This window comes from Lycium barbarum, chromosome 12, assembly GCF_019175385.1.
Source record: "Lycium barbarum isolate Lr01 chromosome 12, ASM1917538v2, whole genome shotgun sequence".
NCBI lineage: Eukaryota > Viridiplantae > Streptophyta > Magnoliopsida > Solanales > Solanaceae > Lycium > Lycium barbarum.
Genome location: NC_083348.1, coordinates 102,449,141 through 102,462,457, shown reverse-complemented (window position 1 = coordinate 102,462,457; position 13,317 = coordinate 102,449,141). Strand labels below are relative to the sequence as shown.

Below are 13,317 nucleotides of genomic sequence, written 5' to 3'. Positions count from 1 at the left end.
CATATTGTCCTATTTTCCAGCGACAAATCCATCCAAAATTTAAAGCTGCATGTTTTATGTTGTTATCCAATATTTTGACAGTTGGATTCACCTTGAAAGAAGGATTGGGTAGAAATAAAAGAAAAGGAAAAAGAAGGAATGTTCTTTTTGCCGTCAGAAAACTTAAATGTGTGTAAAGACCCAACCTAAATAAGAAACGAATCAGTAGGCCAAAAACCTTACCAAGCAAATTGGGCAGAAAAGAATTCGAACACATTATTCTAGGCTTGCTCAAGAATTATATTCTAAATTTGTAAATTTTTATAAGTCTATCAACTTAAAGCGTACTAGTCTGAAGTTTGAACGTCAATCATATATCTGAATTTCAGGTATTTTTAATAAGTCTGCATTCCAAAAATGTGATTTATAACACTAGCTACAACAATAGTTTTAATTTGATTTGATTTTGGACATCACAATGCACGAGGAGGTGAGGAAGGACCCAATACCACAAAGCGTGCATGTTGTTTTGTCAACAGTGCCTTTGTGTGAAGACCAAAGAAGGAGACCGAGACCCCCAAATGCCCTTAACACAACTCACACTACCTCATTCTCTAATTTGAAGAAATTGATTGTTGTCATGATCTTGGAATTTGTCTCTTCATAAACTAGCTTTTAGAATGGAGGTAAGTATGGTGTTGTATTAGAACTAGCTATATTCATTTCATGCTTGCATTCCGGGTTAATCAGTTAATCTTTATGTCATAATATGGGCACCCTATTCTCGATCCCCTCAAGTATTCAAGTGAATTTTGTATAATCTAGCAATTATTCAAACCATTCTGCGAGATTTAATTTTCTATATGGATGTGGATTCTCTAGGCCTGTTGAAGGATGAAAATGATACTTTTGACGAGTTACTCGTACAAATAAAAGTGAAACAAAATTATAGAAAAGACAAGACCCGTATATGGAGTAGTGCGTAATTTGTTGTAATTAGTTAAACAAATATATTAGACAATCTTGTAATCAAGGTTTAGCTAATGGTGTGCTCGATAAATTAGCACTAAACAAACTGTAGTAGTATTTGAATCGAAAATACTAGTTCAGGAGACTTACGCGTTTCTTCTTAACGTTTGCAGCAACTTGACTCGAAATTCTCCTCACAAGACGTATGAACTCCCTTGTTTCCGGTTTCCACGGCTTAAAAATCTCTTCTATGATGTGATAACTAAACCTAGACGTGCTCTAAACAATTTAGATTGTGTTTTCCAATACCCATAATGTCGTTTATATAGACAATATTAGAGCTTAGGGTTAGATTAATTAATGGGCTGTTTCACTTAGCTTCCACAGCTTATGGGCCGCGGGCGCGGGCACTAAATGTTTTCATTAGGGTAGGTTGTCTACATCACACCCTTTGGGGTGCAGCCTTTCCCCAAACCCTACTAACGCGGGATGCTTTAATCATCGAATTGCCTTTTTTCGCCATTGAAATGTTTGAAGATGAATGACTTAATAGTTTGGATTGTAAGATGCTTCAAATTCCTTTTTTTTTTTTTTTTTTTTTGTGTGTGTGTGTGTGGATTGCCCTTCATATGGACTGGTCAATAGTTTTGGGGAAAGATCACGGATGCCCCCTCAAATAAAAAAATTAGCTGTCCATATTTCCATTATTTTCATGCCCCTAGAAAAAATTAAAAATATTTACCCGAGATGCCCCCAGTTATGCTAACATCATGGTATATAAATATACTGAGATGGTATCATGGAGGACTGTTTCAGTCGTTTTCTTAGTCCTCCATGATACCATCGTGATATATAAATATACTGCGATGATATCACGCAGAGGAGGGGGTTTGGCTGAGTAAATACTTTCAGTCGGTGGGGTAGAAGCGAAAATAATTTGGGAGGGGGCATGGGCGGGTAAATATTTTGTATTTTTTAGGGCAATTAGCTCATAATTTTTACCCCTCAAATTAATGGTGTTCAAAATTTTACCCGTGTTTTTCATTTAATGAAAATTTGTGGGCCAAAGTATCCTTATTCGCTGGTTTACGAATAAGGTGGGAAAAATTTAGTAGGCGTTTGGCCATAGATGCCAAAAACAAATTCACTTTTTTTTGGAATTTTTGAAGTTGGAGTTGTGTTTGGTCATAGTTTTTGAAATTGTAGTTTTTGGTGAAATGTAGTTATAAAAAAATGATTTTTTTTTGAAAAACAAGTTTTTTGAGTTTTTGATATTCCGGAATACAACTTCAAGTTGTATTCGGAATATCGGAATATTTATGGCCAAACGCCCAAAAGTGAATTTTTTTTACCGAAAAAAGTGAATTATATTTATGACCAAACGACACCTTAAAGTCCACTCCAAGATAGGGACATTCGTGTGAATTGTCCTTCCAAATTCAAATTAACTGGAATGAAGGTGTATTATTGGCATAGAAGAGGCAGCCCAATGAATAGTTTGGGCTTAAGGAAATTAGACCAACGTTTTGAAATACAAGAGCCCATTATAAGACCCGAACGAACTTTCCCGCCCAAATGTTTCTTGTTCTTGTTAAAAATTCAAATTCATTTCTTTCTCTCAAACTAACAAAAAGTAATCTTGTCTCACGCTCCTTTTTAGTCCAGCACTTCCCCGGAGTTGACCAGTCCTCTTTTACAGTACAGTCAAAGCAATTTTTGGCAAAGTAAAAATGGGCGTAGATATGGAAACTTGGAACTCACAGGAATCGACTAATGAGTCAAGTCGTGCTGGATCTAGACCACCGAGGCTATTCATTAAAGAGATGGTCATGAGAAACTTCAAATCTTACGCGGGCGAACAACGCGTTGGCCCATTCCACAAGGTTAGGGTTTGCTTTTTTCCAGTAATTGAGTATTTCACAAATTAACTTGTAATTTAGGCTGTGTTTGGTATGACACAAAATATGTGATTTTCCTACTCACTTTTTTGTGTTTGGTATGCAAGTTGGAAAATGTCATTTTTAAGAGCATTTGCATATATTCAAATCAAAGCGATGTGTTTTTGAATTCGGAGTGTAACTTTTGATGGTGGGGTAGGTCAGGTGGTGGTATTATGTGGGGTTGGGAGGTGACAGGTGGAGTGGGTGGATAGTGCGGGGGTGATTTGGATATGCGTTAGTGTGTTTTTGTTAACATTTTCTCCTATTTTGAGGAAAACGATATTTAGTGCAACCAAACAAAGGAAAATATTTTTTCCGTCATACCAAACACACCCTTAGTATTTTAGATATTAAGTTCATTCCCTTTATCTAAAAAAATTCCCTATTGGACAGAGCTTTTCTGCAGTTGTTGGTCCTAATGGTAGTGGAAAGAGTAATGTCATTGACGCAATGCTCTTTGTGTTTGGAAAGCGGGCCAAACAGGTAAGAATACTTTTTTTTTTTTTTTTGGTTTTGAATTTCATCTTTTTTTGGCACCTTGATTTTGAAAAACTGGAAGATGATTTCAATGTTATAAGTTATATGCTGTTCTTCTAATGAATAAAGTAAAAGTTGATTATGCCACCAATTAGTTGTGCGAAAAAGTTTTAGACATTAATCACGAGTTTAGTTACCTTTGATGTAAAATTCTCTAACCTGAAGGTCAGGGGAAACAAGTTTTTAAAATGGACTGTTCTGCTGTATACTTGTTCAATTTGAAATTCATTGATGAACTGTACAGATGCGTCTAAACAAAGTGTCAGAGCTCATCCACAATTCAACTAATCACCAGAATTTGGAAAGTGCCGGCGTATCTGTTCATTTTCAGGAGATCGTTGATTTGGTAATTTTGGATTTTCCTGTTTCCAAGATGACTATTTAGATTTTCTGTCATATTCTGAGTGTTTCTTTTGTTTAAATAGGATGATGAGACATATGAAGCTGTTCCTGGAAGTGATTTTGTAATTACACGTGTGGCGTTTAGAGATAATTCCTCTAAGTACTATATCAATGACCGGACAAGTAACTTTACAGAGGTCACGAAGATGCTGAAAGGGAAAGGGATTGATTTAGATAACAACCGGTTTCTGATTCTTCAGGTCTTTATTGTTTTTGTCATGTGACCTTAGCTAATTTCACACATTGGCATATGGAATTGAAGTTGGTGGTTCTTCTGCAGGGCGAGGTTGAACAAATATCACTGATGAAGCCTAAGGGACAAGGACCACATGATGAGGGCTTTCTTGAGTACTTGGAGGATATTATAGGAACCGACAAATACGTTGAGAAGATTGATGAATCATTTAAGCAGTTAGTTCTTTCTCTGAAATGAAAATTTTTTGGCACAAAAAAGTAGTTGAATTCTTAGTTTCAACATTAGACTTTTTTTAGTTTCAGACTGAATCTTGTGATATCATAATATTATGCTACTCTTTTCCTTACTATGCTCTTTATTTTATCCCTTGTGTATGACCATGTTGTGTGTACTTAGTGAGAAGATTATGTGCCTAAAGTGATGCATGTGATACCTCTAGAATCTACATTCACTATTTCTTGATGCTCTCATAGGCTAGAAGCCCTCAATGAAAGAAGGTCTGGTGTTGTTCAAATGGTTAAGTTAGCTGAGAAAGAAAGAGATAACTTGGAGGTAAGGTTAGACATATTACATAATGTATGATATGCTTGAGCTCCCAGAAATGCATTCATACTGTCCACCTCTTCAATAACAGGGAGTGAAGAATGATGCAGAAGCCTACATGCTTAAAGAATTATCACTTCTCAAATGGCAAGAGAAAGCAACAAAATTGGCTTTTGAAGATAATTCAGCTCGAATTACAGAGATGCAGGCGAACATTTCTAGACAGGAAGAGAACCTGAAAAACGAAAGGTGGCTTACTATAATTTATTAGGGTTATGCAAGAACTTTGTATTCCTTTTCTTAGTTGATTACTTAGAATAAATCTGGAACCTCTCTTCCTTCTTTGTTATCCCTTTTTTTCCTTAGTTTTGTTGCAAAAAAGGAGATGAACTCTTCTATCAGTGCCTCTAATTACATTTCTCCATTTCAATACAATCCCCTTCATTACATTGGTGCTTTCATTGAGAGTCGAACTCAATGATTTTTTTTTTTTTTTTTTTTTACTTTTCAGGGAGAAAATTAAGGAAAATAGCAAAACATTGAAGGACCTTGAGTCAAAGCATTCAAAGTATCTGAAAAGACAAGAGGTATGGAATAAAAAGTGTGTATACCCTTTGCACAGTATCCTGGTTTCTTTGGGAATTCGTAAGTATTACGATATTATGGTTTTAAATCTGATATAACCAGAATGGGATGGATTCTTTTCCTACTTGTTGAGTTGATCATTAATAAAGTACCTTGATTAATTGGCTTGAGTACTATTACAATGGTCAAATAGTTCAGATTTATTTTGCTTGAAACTTTTAGGAGCTTGATAACAATCTGAGGCGCTGCAAGGATGAGTTCAAGGAATTTGAGAGGCAAGATGTAAAGTATCGAGAAGATTTAAATCACTTGAAGCAGAAGATAAAGAAACTGACTGATAAAATTGATAAGGTACGATATGCTGAAAGTTGTACCTTTGATAACAAATAAATAAATATTTGCGAAGAAGAGGCTCTTAGTTACATGTAATCCAATCGTTTTTGTTTCATTGATGATAGGATTCTCGTAAAATTACTGACACAACTAATGAGTGCGAGGAGTCTACAAATCTTATTCCAAAACTGGAGGAAGATATTCCTCGCCTGCAACAAATTTTGGTGGATGAGGAGAAAATATTAGAGCAAATAAAGGAGAATTCTAAAGGTAGTGTACTTGAACCAAGTGCTTGCTTAGAGGTTTGCATGTCAGATATTCTAAATTTGTCTTGCTATTGCCATTATACAGCATTTTACAATTAATTAATCTATCAACTACACCTCAATTCCAATTCGTTGGGGTCGGCTATATCCTTATGACTGTTCCTACATTATTTTGTCCATTAGGGATCCTCTAGATCTAACACTTATCTCTGCATAGACATATAAGTTCCTGACCAGAATGAGATACTTTTGACAAACTGAAGATCAGAAGTAAGTGCTACAGCAACAGCAATAACAATTACTAATCCTAATTCTAAGTAATTGGTATGATGGTATCGTTATAAGGATATTTGTGTCCATTGTGCTATGTTTTTGTTAAAGCCGAATTCGTTGATATAGATTTTAGATCTCTCGAAATAACATTCCTCTGAATGATTTTAGATTTACCTCATCTCCCTTTATCTCCTTTAATCACCATTTGTCATGTCACTCCATTTACACTCATCTCCGTCCAAAAGTCCTAGAATTTCTATATGTTTTTATTATGTATCATATAGTGTACCTCATTGACCCCAAAGAGATTATGCTGCATGTTACATAACATGAAAATTATTTATCTGGTTGTTGGTTTATTTGTGCCCCTTATATATGCCAGCTTTCTCATAAATCTCGGCATCACACTCAAAAGCCTTCCCAACTCTAAGCTTCTGACTTATTTCTCATTTAAAAAGTCGCCTTTTCTACTGACTTCTTTAGAATATATTTCTTTGCTTTGATAATTGATGCTTGTTCCTATTGCTGCTGTTTGATAAGAGTTAGATGCTTAGCAATCAAAGTATTACATACGATCACTTTTGTATCAAGCCCTTGATACTTGCTCAGAACAGCCTTATATATTGGTCTAGCTCTAACTTATCAAAATAAATTGGTCTCACTCTTGTGCGCAATTGTTGGCAAATAGTTGAAACCGAGGCCTTCCGCAGTGAGCTTGCTGATGTTCGATCTGAATTAGAGCCTTGGGAAAAGAACTTAATTGAGCACAAGGGAAAGCTTGAAGTTGCATCAACTGAAAGTAAACTTTTGAATGAGAAGGTACTTGCTGATTATCACATTTATGGTCTCCTCCCTACTCATGCTTCAACAGCTCTTTCCTTACAACAATGATCACTTACCTATGAGAGCTGCATTTCATTAACTGAAGCTGCATGAAGCATTTTAGTCACGATTATCCCAACATAGAAGTTTAAAATGCCGAGTGCATTACCTCATGTCAAGTCCCACAAGAATTTTTCCAGAATACTACATGTTTAAATTGCTTAGTTGGTCATTAAGTTAGCTTTTAATCTTTCACTCATGTGGTTAGTCATTAATACTTTCAGCATGAGGCTGGTCGTGCTGCTTATATTGAAGCACAAGAGCAGATTGTGGAAATACAGAAACGAATAGAGATGAAATCGGCAAGCACAAAAAACATCACCAATGAGCTTGAGAAGCACAAGCTTAAAGCACTTGAGGCTCGAGCTGTTGAAAAGGTATGTGCTTATAATACCATTTTTCATTTTGAACCAGCTCTTGGATGTGTTCTGCGCTTGTGATGCACTTGACTGATTGTAGGAATGCCTTCAAGAACAAGAAAGATTGATACCTCTAGAGCAATCTGCCAGACAAAAGCTTACTGAGCTTTCATCTGTTATGGAATCTGAGAAGAGCCAGGGATCTGTCCTAAAGGCAATAATGCATGCTAAGGATGCAAATGTGATAGATGGCATTTATGGTCGAATGGGTGACTTGGGTGCGATTGATGGTGAGCATTTCAATTTATATTTAAAACTAGTTCATGTTCTTCGCTATCTTAGGTATTGTTTCATTTCAGAGTTAGTGAAATTGAGAGCTAAGCTGTAGCGCACATAATGTGACCATAAAATACTGGAAATTCTGGAAAAAGGATGGTTTCTAGTTTCCTTCTTAGTTTTGTGGAGTATCTGATGCCTTGGATTTGTTATTTTTGGGCATTTGCTTAGAGTTTCGTCTCACAATTTATGTTCAAGCTATATTTACTTTTTGAGATTGATTTTAATCTATATATATTCAACTCTTTTTTTTTGTTTTTTCCACGTTATTTTCTTTCCCACAGCAAAGTATGATGTTGCCATATCAACCGCATGTGCTGGGCTTGACTATATTGTAGTAGAAACTACGGCAGCAGCACAAGCTTGTGTAGAGCTACTTCGAAGCAAAAGCCTTGGTGTGGCAACTTTCATGATTTTGGTATATGTCTCCTTTAATTTTTGTAGCTTCTTAAACTATGCACTCCCTTTGGAGAAGTTAACAACTGGTTCTTTAATTGGATCGAGACTTCTTACTGCCTCTGTCAGAGATATGAAAGAATTTGATTGCTGCAGTTAAATACAATAAATAAGAAGCTGGATCATAAATTGACCTTTTGAGGGTATCACAATACTTTGGTAGTGAGTAGTATTTTTTAATGCTAGTTGGCTACAACAAGATAAAATTAAGCAAGTAAACAAAAGTATCCTTTTATTGCAATATTGCATTCAAACAGTAGTTAAACCTCACATTGATTGGGGCTGAAACATCTATTTTACTTGAGCTAGTAAGTGTGTTATTACCTTTAAACAAAAGTATCCTTTTATTGCAATATTGCATTCAAAGAGTAGTTAAATCTCACATTGACTGGGGCTGAAACATCTATTTTACTTGAGCTAGTAAGTGTGTTATTACCTTTAAAATTTGCACTTCCAAAATACTCAGTTGACATCTATGGTATGGGCCTTTGAACTCCATTGAGAAGGAGACCCTGGAAAGGAAAATCCTTGGTGTTTTTTCAAATGTATATTTTGATTTTACATATTTTCGCAGGAAAAGCAAGTTCATTATTTGCCTAAAATCAAAGAGAAAGTTAGAACGCCAGAAGGAGTCCCACGCCTTTTTGATTTGGTTAAGGTTCGAGATGAGAGAATGAAACTAGCATTTTTTGCAGCACTAGGAAATACAGTTGTTGCTGGAGATATTGATCAGGTGAAGTTTACATAATTCTTTCAAGTTCTTTCCGCATGAAATAGAACTGCTTTGTGATTATTTTGCATGCCACATCATTTTTTTGACCTGCTTGGTATTATTATCTTTATTCAACATTTTGACTGATCGACGCGGTGTTGTTGTTGTTGTTGTTATTCAACATTTTGACTGAATAACAAAAGCGAATAATTGTTGTTGTGTTGCCAAAATAAAGATTGAGAAATATTCTAACCCTTGGATTATGAAATGAGATTTTAGCTAAGGTTCACCAGTTATCTATTTTAAGACATACAATAACATGGAAATTTGAAGTATTATTTTAGTAAGGATTGCCATAATTGTACATCAAGACTCAGAAAGCATGCGTTATACTTATTTTCATAATAAGTCAGAACTGTTGGACTAAGCAATTTGCATTACTGTTAATTTTTCAGGCATCACGTATTGCCTATGGTGGAGACAGAGAGTTTCGCCGTGTTGTAACACTTGAAGGTGCTCTTTTTGAGAAATCTGGAACAATGAGTGGTGGAGGGGGCAAGCCTCGTGGCGGTAAAATGGGCACATCTATCCGAGCTGCTAGTGTTTCGCCGGAGGCTATATCTGATGCTGAAAAAGAACTTTCAAGTATCGCCGAAAACTTGGATAATGTACGCCAAAGAATTACTGATGCAGTGAAGTGTTACAAGGCCTCAGAGCAGGCTCTTTCTCATGGCGAGATGGAACTAGCCAAATGCAAAAAGGAGGTTGGTGCTGCACGTTTTATTGATGTTACCACAATTGTTTTCTATGGCTACTTTTATTTTCTCTCTCTATGTTGTCTTGCACCATAAGAGCTAAATGCATTGGTTTCCGTACAGATTGACAGTCTGAAGTCCCAATGCGATGATCTAAAAAAGCAACTGGATTACTTGAGGATTGCATCAGAACCCAGTAAGGATGAAGTTAATAGATTGAAGGAACTCAAGAAAATCATTTCTGCTGAAGAAAAAGAAATGGACAGGCTTACACAAGGTTCAAAACAGCTGAAAGCGAAGGTGATAATATGTCTAGCTATCAGTTTGGCCTTTTCTCAAGACCATTCTATAATTAGTTTCAAGTACAGCTAGCTGCAAAAGCTGTTTTAAAATCCAGTGTTTTATGTCTTCAGGCTTCAGAACTTCAGAATAAAATAGAGAATGCTGGTGGCGAGCGATTGAAAAATCAGAAGGCAAAGGTCACTAAAATACAGTCTGTAAGTGGAAAACTGACCTCTGTGCATCCTAAGTTTGATACGGGATTTACTGTTAACACACCTCTTTTTCCCCACCGTAGGATATTGACAAAAAGAGCACAGAGATCAACCGCCGCAAGGTTCAGATAGAAACAGGACAGAAAATGATTAAAAAACTGACAAAAGGGATTGAGGAATCAAAGAAGGAGAAGGAAAATCTACTTGCCGAGAAGGAGAAGTTACTTTCTATCTTCAAAGAGGTCGAACAGAAAGCTTTTACTGTTCAGGAGGACTATAAAAAGATACAGGAGGTTGTACTTTTATTTCATTTTTAGATGGGCATCATACGCTTGTGCAAGTTGGTTTCAATTGTGTCTGCAAATTTCTATTCTGTTTTCTAATGTTTTTGTTTTCATGATTTTCTAGCTCATTGATCAGCACAAAGATGCTTTGGGTGATGCTAAAAATGAATATGAAAGTCTGAAGAAGACTATGGATGAGATGCGATCATCAGAGGTTTTGTGGCACTCATTCTGACTATTTTCTTGCTTTTATTTATAAATGATTATGTAATCTAATGCAAGTAGTGCTGCAGGTAGATGCTGAGTACAAGTTACAAGATATGAAAAAGGTTTATAAAGATTTGGAACTCAAAGGGAAAGGATACAAGAAAAAACTCGATGATTTGCATATTGCTCTGTCAAAGCACATCGAGCAGTAAGTCCTGGAGATTCTTTTCCGAAGGCAAAACATGTTATCACATTGTGGGGCACTCCAGCTTCCGATCTCTTCATAATACACGCACACACAAACACACTTCTTCATCTAGTTATCCTTCTATTTGTTTGTAATAATTGTCTTTTGCATTTCTTTCCCCGGGTATAGAATTCAAAAAGACTTGGTGGACCCAGAAAAGCTTCAGGCAACTCTAAGTGATGAAACTCTTGGTCAGACTTGTGATCTCAAGGCATCTCTTGAGACGGTTTCACTTCTAGAGGCTCAACTGAAAGAGATGAACCCAAATCTTGACTCGATCTCTGAGTATGAACTTATAATCATTTATAGAGAAGTTTGTAGAATGACTATGTCTCTTGATATTAAGTTCTGATTGTCTCTGTTGTCACTAGGTATCGGAAGAAAGTATCTGTGTACAATGAAAGAGTTCAAGAGCTTAATTCTGTTACTCAAGAGCGTGATGATATTAAAAAACAATATGATGAGTGGAGGAAGAGAAGGTAAGTTCCGTCCAGCCTACAACTTTTATTTATCTTTTCCATATGCCAATGCTTCTCCTTCATTAGCTTATAACATCTGTGTAGGTTGGATGAGTTCATGGCGGGCTTTAATACCATATCTTTGAAGCTTAAAGAAATGTATCAGGTATTCTAGCTCATTTTTGACTTGTATCTTATATAAAAGTTTTTCCCATCTAATACTCGTGTTGAATTTCATCTGGGGAAGTGATTCTGCGATTAATAGGTATAGAGGAGTGAAGTGTGCTTTAGCAAAGATAGTAGGGTATCCTGATATTGTTCATCACCTAGATTGTTTTCCTGTTGGTAACCCCGTAGTTGCAGGGCAGCTGCTTCTTATTTTCTTGTCATGTCTGATTTGGATATTTGCTAATATTTCTGGCGCAAGGACCGGTTTGTTTAGAAATTGGGATTTTTATTTTGTGCCAAGAAATGAACTTTCAAAAATTTCTTTTTCTGTTATGGAAAAGCAACTATGTTGATATTATCCTTTGGGGTTTTGGGGACTATTTCAGTTCATAACATATAGCTAGTTAACAATTATAACTAAATAGAACCTTTAAAATAAAATAGCAAAATGTCTAAGTTATTACCTGCATGAAAGATAGACCTATATTAATATAGTATATTACTTTTTCTGTTATCTCCCCCAGATGATCACCCTTGGAGGCGATGCAGAACTGGAATTAGTGGATTCTCTTGATCCGTTTTCTGAAGGTGTTGTTTTCAGTGTTAGACCTCCAAAGAAGAGCTGGAAGAATATTGCGAACCTATCAGGTGGTGAAAAGGTGAGTGTCAAGAGTGGCAACGGTTTATCTATATGTTACTGCAACATTCTAGCGAAGCAATCCGGTTTCTAATAACAATGTTAATTTCAGACCCTCAGCTCATTGGCTCTTGTTTTTGCACTCCATCACTATAAACCCACTCCGCTTTATGTGATGGATGAGATTGATGCTGCTTTGGGTATGCTCTTTTTCTGCTTGTTGCATTTGGCTAATAAAGATCAAGCTCCCAATATCTTCATGCTTTCTTTGTGGATTCCTTGCATGTCACAGATTTTAAGAATGTCTCGATCGTGGGGCATTATGTCAAGGACAGAACAAAGGATGCACAGTTCATAATCATAAGGTACTGTATTCGCGTATGTCAGATTCAAAGGAATAGGAACTAAGCAGATATTGTTTTCTAATTTTTGTTTTGACGACACGCAGCCTTAGAAACAATATGTTTGAGCTGGCAGATCGGCTTGTTGGAATCTACAAAACAGATAACTGCACCAAGAGCATTACCATCAATCCAGGAAGCTTTGTAGTTTCTCAGAAAGCTGCTTGAGGTTGTTCCAGAAAGTCTGATCCCTAATTTCTATCTTCTCTGTGCTGATTAATACCTTAAGCTAACATTGTAAGTTCTGTATTTGGTTGTTAAGTCATTGTGGTATATACCTTATGTAACGAGTACAACACTTACTGATATGATTAATGAAATTTTATGCTTGCGGTTAATGGTTACTTACTAACTTTCAACTAAAATATATTTATAAACGCAATGGGTACAGTCAAATTTCGTATGTTTCATAACACTAATCGATTTTTTCTTAGTGGCGCGATTTCAGTTGTATTGCCGTGCTTGTGCTACTTGAAAATTTTAGGATTTGAGCTAGTGGGTGGGATTAACCTTTACTGTAGCAATGTTGATTCTAATCTTAGTTGCTTACGTATACAGCTGACATAAATAAAACGGCATTTGTAAACGTATTTGACTAATTTAAGTTGTATAATTTTGTATCAATTGTTGTTGAAGACTAATCGGACAGTGGTTTTGCGTCTAGCAATACACTTCCTATCTCAATTAGTTTTCAGTCGATGTCTCTGGCATAGGTATTACACGAAGAAGGATGAGACGGTCAAAATAATAGTATTATTTTAGAATGTTTGACAAAAAACTATTATATTCAAATTGCATGCCAATTGATCATGGCTAGTATTGACCTCAGATTAGAAAGAATATATCTCTAATTAAACATTCGAGGAATAAAATCCATCCAGATGTTTATGGAGCCAAT

General features: G+C 36.0%; 1 protein-coding gene across 1 annotated transcript; it reads left to right on the top strand.

The window, feature by feature from the left end:
- Positions 1 to 2,560: 2,560 nt before the first annotated feature.
- Positions 2,561 to 12,757, top strand: LOC132622225 (structural maintenance of chromosomes protein 4-like). Its single transcript, XM_060336790.1, has 28 exons — positions 2,561 to 2,831; positions 3,282 to 3,371; positions 3,670 to 3,771; positions 3,851 to 4,027; positions 4,108 to 4,238; positions 4,497 to 4,575; positions 4,658 to 4,815; positions 5,078 to 5,153; positions 5,374 to 5,502; positions 5,610 to 5,754; positions 6,712 to 6,842; positions 7,130 to 7,282; positions 7,365 to 7,554; positions 7,885 to 8,018; positions 8,631 to 8,789; positions 9,224 to 9,532; positions 9,647 to 9,823; positions 9,937 to 10,020; positions 10,101 to 10,310; positions 10,426 to 10,515; positions 10,595 to 10,716; positions 10,885 to 11,040; positions 11,127 to 11,234; positions 11,319 to 11,379; positions 11,906 to 12,040; positions 12,131 to 12,218; positions 12,311 to 12,383; positions 12,467 to 12,757. Exons 1-28 carry the CDS (start codon positions 2,679 to 2,681, stop codon positions 12,585 to 12,587), a joined length of 3,741 nt encoding a protein of 1,246 aa, XP_060192773.1. The 5' UTR covers positions 2,561 to 2,678; the 3' UTR covers positions 12,588 to 12,757.
- Positions 12,758 to 13,317: the final 560 nt, after the last annotated feature.